The 4,501-nt window shown below is 36.0% G+C and overlaps 1 protein-coding gene across 2 annotated transcripts; it reads left to right on the top strand.

Annotated features, from left to right (window-relative positions):
• Nucleotides 1-2,580: 2,580 nt before the first annotated feature.
• LOC108372905 (uncharacterized) lies at nt 2,581-4,012 on the top strand. 2 transcript variants are annotated; one of them, XM_017628708.1, is made up of 7 exons: nt 2,581-2,917; nt 2,983-3,080; nt 3,135-3,260; nt 3,333-3,495; nt 3,627-3,692; nt 3,748-3,849; nt 3,880-4,012. In XM_017628708.1, exons 2-7 carry the CDS (start codon nt 2,989-2,991, stop codon nt 3,961-3,963), a joined length of 633 nt encoding a protein of 210 aa, XP_017484197.1. In that variant the 5' UTR covers nt 2,581-2,917; nt 2,983-2,988; the 3' UTR covers nt 3,964-4,012. The 2 variants fall into 2 exon arrangements, with proteins under 2 accessions (XP_017484197.1, XP_017484196.1); XM_017628707.1 differs by having other exon boundaries at nt 2,583-2,917; nt 3,748-4,012.
• The last annotated feature ends 489 nt before the right edge of the window (nt 4,013-4,501 follow it).

The following is a 4,501-nucleotide window of genomic DNA, read 5'->3' as shown; positions in this document are numbered from 1 at the left end:
CTAAAGCTGAAATTAGTCGAGAACGCAGAACGTATACTTAAACGCAGTCAGTAAATATAAACTACTTAGTTTTCAACAAAAACCTTATTTAATAGTAAATTTCAAATATTTTAAACATATTTCGAATAGGAACTTATAACTTTTTTACCATCTGCAAAACTGACGAAGTGGCAACCATCTAAAGAAGGAGAAATCAGCTGACACGGAAAAATCTAAATTCCGCAGATTTCTGCGCTACGGGCTACAACTACAGAAAAATTCTGCGGTGTTGAGTTTTCATTTACATGGCGCTTTGGTAAGACAGATCGTGTCAGCTGACTCGGGTTTACGTACCGGTAGGTTTACGTTCTTGACTAATTTCAGCTTTAATGAACTTTTACGCATAAGAAAAAACAGGCCATACGCGAACAGTTACTACGTTTATATGCATGCATAAGGGCCGTTTGCACCATGTCTAGTTAACGCTAAGGGCCGTTTTCACCATGCCTAGTTAACGCTAACTGGAGGTACATCCTTCAGTTAAGCACGTTAACTGCTTTATCGATCACATGTTATATGATGGGTGTCGATAACGTCGATAAAGATGTTTAACTGGGAGTTAGAATTAACTAGACATGGTGCAAACGGCCCTTAGTCACTTTAATTCATTTCGCCGCGATTCAAAATATATTTAGAAATTGAATTTCAATTCGCTTTGAAAGAGCGAAGTGTTTTGGCTCACACTCCATTTCAAATCGGTAGTTTATTTCTCCAGACAGTTAGAGCAAGGCGAATTAATATAAGGTGATAGCAGGAGTACAAAAACAAAAATTTACATGTATTTTGTTTTTGCTTTGGCGGCATAAACTGTCAAAATCTGTAAGAGTGTGTGTAGGAATTCAAACAAAATTTTTCAATTTGATATCAGAAGCCGTGCGGCGAAACACATACACAAAATCAGCTGAGCTAGTAACACCACCTTATATAAATTCGCCTTGAGTTAGAGTGTATAAACACCGCTCTCACTCAAAGCGAATTGGAGATCAGCTGTTCCGCTCAAATTCCAAATAATCGGATCAGTATTTAAAAGCTGATTAATAATAATCGTTCTTTTTCTTTGCCACGATTTTATAATGCCGAATAAAACTAGATTTTTATCACTTTCCACTATGTTAACTTATAAAATGTCAAATGAAAACAGCTAATTTTGTTCGCTTTTGAAGACGGTTACTTTGATGCCGATATAAAGCCGTAAGTATAAACACTAGAGCGAAATGTATACGGTGTCAATGCGCTTTCAATTAAGTCGATTATTCTGTGCGTATAAACGTAGTAAGTGTTTTTCCAGAATATCCATATAACTTCGCCCTAAAGGTTAAATTAGCGGTACACATAACCTTATAAAGCAAATGATCCAACCAACCTTGTCGCCAACACCAAGAGGCTCATCAATACGCAGCTAATGCCCCTTTCCCTATGGACAGACCCTCTTGAAGTTGCGCACTTCCTAGGCCTCCCCTTAGCTGAAAAAGACAACAACGTTGATGGATGAACGGACCCGAGCGGGGTTTAATAGCCGCTACAACAACAGCAATACAGGGTGGTGTTGATTGAACAGGAGCATGATCCAACTACACAAGATCTGACAAGATGAAGCAAAAGAAAAAAAGTAATTTTCTGGCTGACGTTTGTAATTTCGGCGCCATGATAATTTTCTTTGAAAAGTAAACAAAGAATATGAAGACGAAGCATAAAAAAATGCAAGCAATTTTGTAGCACATGTTTGTGCTAAGGTAGCAAAAACCGTACTATGCCAGAGTGGCACAGGTAATTTCGTAAAAAACACTTTTCTTAATGGTAATGGACCATTGAATGTGCTGGCTGAACTTATGACCATCATAACCTTCAGAGTCTCCAAGTAAATGCGTGTCCTGAGTTTATACAGTAGCCATTCATAGCCTATTGTATGTGTGTATGATTCATATTTGTGACATTCTATACTTTGATGTTGAGTATTTTTGAGGAGCTCCGGGTAATGGTCGCTCAAACTTGGGTTTGCTTAATGAGCTCTATGGGCGGATGCGCTGGCAGGCTTTGGAGTCTCTATAACTATACCAACCATGTTTTGTTTTGTAATAAAGACTTAAATATATTCGGAAATTTAGAATTTTCCATGATAAATTCACAAATTTCATGTTTTTCATAAAAATATAATCTTACAATGGATGTTTTATTGATTTTTAATTTACATTTAAGAAAACTCCATCCAGTGCTATAATTACGATTTGAATTTCTAGTTTAAAGAAACACAGGCAATAATTATGTACTATACTGTTGATATTATTCTTAATTAAGCATTGATATTATATTAAACCTACAGTTTGTTCATAAATAACACAATTATATATATTTTATCCTCGAAAAGAACTTTTTATAATCCTGTGGGGAAAGTAAGTGTTGCCGTGCTCGCAAAACGAAAACGCTGCACACAACCCAAAAGTACACCTCGGGGACCAATTGGTGAAAAACTGCGAAATGGTTTATTACTGTATATATTAGGTTCTTTCCCTAACAATCCGGACCGGATCCGGTAATTAGAGAATAAGCGAAAAGTTTGCTCTCAAAAATGGAACATAATCCAGCAGCCGGATTCCAGCTTTCGCTATTGCTAAAACTCCATCGCCAAAAAATACTAAATGGATTTTAGCAATTTTGGGAGATTTTTGCGATTCGCGCTTAAAAACTCATCTCTAAAAAGATTCTTTTTTGGTTCAAAATGAACCCGGATAAAGTGAGTGAACAGTTTTTGACAGCTCATCAGCTAAAATGGCGATTCCAGCGTCTTTTCCATTGCTACAAATCTCCATTGTTGGCTTAAAATTCTGCGAATTTGGCGACTAGAAAAAGTTGGTGCTAAAAAAATAACGCGACAAAAAAGGTAATCCTTATATTGTTTTTTGTTAAAAATACTCTTTTATATTAAAGAAATTGTTTAATTAATAGCAAAATATGGAAAACCGCAATAGCAAAAGAGTGACGAAGGATAAAAAATATATGCTCGTTCAATATTTGGAGGATCATAGAGAGTTTGCTCACGACAGGTATGCAAAACATTTTCCCGTAAATGATTTTGTTTAAATTTTTTCTTTTTTAAGATTCGTCAATGGCACCGGGAGCAAAAGTTTAGCTGAGCAGTGGAACCACCTCGCCGAAAAATTAAATGCTTGCGGAGGATCCATAAAAGATGGTGAAGGATGGAAGAGAGCGTGGGTAAATATGAGGTAAATATGTTTTGAAAATGTATGTATATAAGTAGCACTAAGATTCTTAAAATTGTTTTCGATCAATGATAGGAGCAAGGCCAAACAAAAATCCCAAGATTTGAGAAATGCTATGGAGCGAAGCGGGGTAAATTCATCAATTACCGAAAAACATCTCAGTAACCTCGACGAGCGCATCATTGGCGTGATGACCACAGTGGCAGTGGTCGGTCAAAGTGAAGTTAGCGAGCCACTGGTGAGTTTAGAACATTTCCATTTATAAATTATTTCTATCCATAGACTCGAATTCGATCAAAATGTTTTTGTAGTTTGAACATACTTACATATGTATATATCTATAATTTATATAATAATTTTTATTTACAGAGAAGTTCCGGCGCAGTAACTAGCGTGGAATTATTTGACGCCCCTGTGGACCAGTTTGAGATAGAGGTATGTACATACGCATTAAGATTGTCTCCGTTTTTTATTTAACTTTTTATTACAGTTTCTTGAAGGAGGCGATGAGGAACCGCAAATGGCACCGGATATGGTTCCTCAGGATCCACTTCCACCACAACGTCGGGCTCCCAAACGCAAAAATTACTCTTTAGAAGAGAGCAACGCCCAAATGATACAATTAGAAGAACGCAGAGTCGTCTTGGCGGAAAGAAAAATTGCGGCGCTGGAGAAAAGAAACTCTATGGAAGAGGAAAGGCACTAGATTTAGTGCTTTTTGAAAATTCAAACGCCAAAAAAAAAAATTATTTAGTGCTTAGTGCCTTTTTAGTGCTTTTTTTCTGAACTAAAATTATTTCGAGATAGTTAAAACCTGAAATAATTTGTAATTTTTAAGGCTGTGGCAGCACTGAATTTACAAGAACCTACAAATTTAAATGGACTAAAATACAACCATGATTGATAAAAAGCTGAAGTTGCAAACCCACCTTCTTAAATTCTATTCGCGTTGAAAATGCTAGTACGCAAGTAAGTTAAGTATTTCTTTTTTTCTTTTCTAATTATTTGTACAAATGTTTTTTTTTTTTACCACCTGAGTAAAACACATCCTTTCTTGGTGCTGAATCCAAATCTGGCCTCACAATTGCTCTAGCAATAAAATTTTGAGATATCCTAACCTCAAAGTGCCATAAACACGGTTTTTAGCGATATTTGAGGTTATATAATGAAAACATCAAATTATTTGCTCATTTATAATTAGGGCATCATTTTCGTTTGATGCGATTCGATTTTTCTTTCTCGAG

The sequence above is a fragment of the Rhagoletis zephyria genome, unplaced genomic scaffold, assembly GCF_001687245.7.
Source record: "Rhagoletis zephyria isolate East Lansing unplaced genomic scaffold, Rhagoletis_zephyria_1.1 Rzeph_scaffold_06151, whole genome shotgun sequence".
Classification (NCBI taxonomy): Eukaryota; Metazoa; Arthropoda; class Insecta; order Diptera; family Tephritidae; genus Rhagoletis; species Rhagoletis zephyria.
The sequence above is the reverse complement of the archived record's forward strand: the minus strand, read 5'-3'. Positions and strand labels throughout refer to the sequence as shown.

What these genes read in the sequence shown, in the direction of transcription:
- LOC108372905 (XM_017628707.1), top strand. Translation starts at nt 2,989, where the DNA reads ATGGAAAACCGCAATAGCAAAAGAGTGACGAAGGATAAAAAATATATG. An exon ending in AGAGCGTGGGTAAATATGAG is followed by an intron (nt 3,261 to 3,332) that starts GTAAATATGTTT and finishes GATCAATGATAG; the next exon opens with GAGCAAGGCCAAACAAAAAT. An exon ending in TGGACCAGTTTGAGATAGAG is followed by an intron (nt 3,693 to 3,747) that starts GTATGTACATAC and finishes TTTTTATTACAG; the next exon opens with TTTCTTGAAGGAGGCGATGA.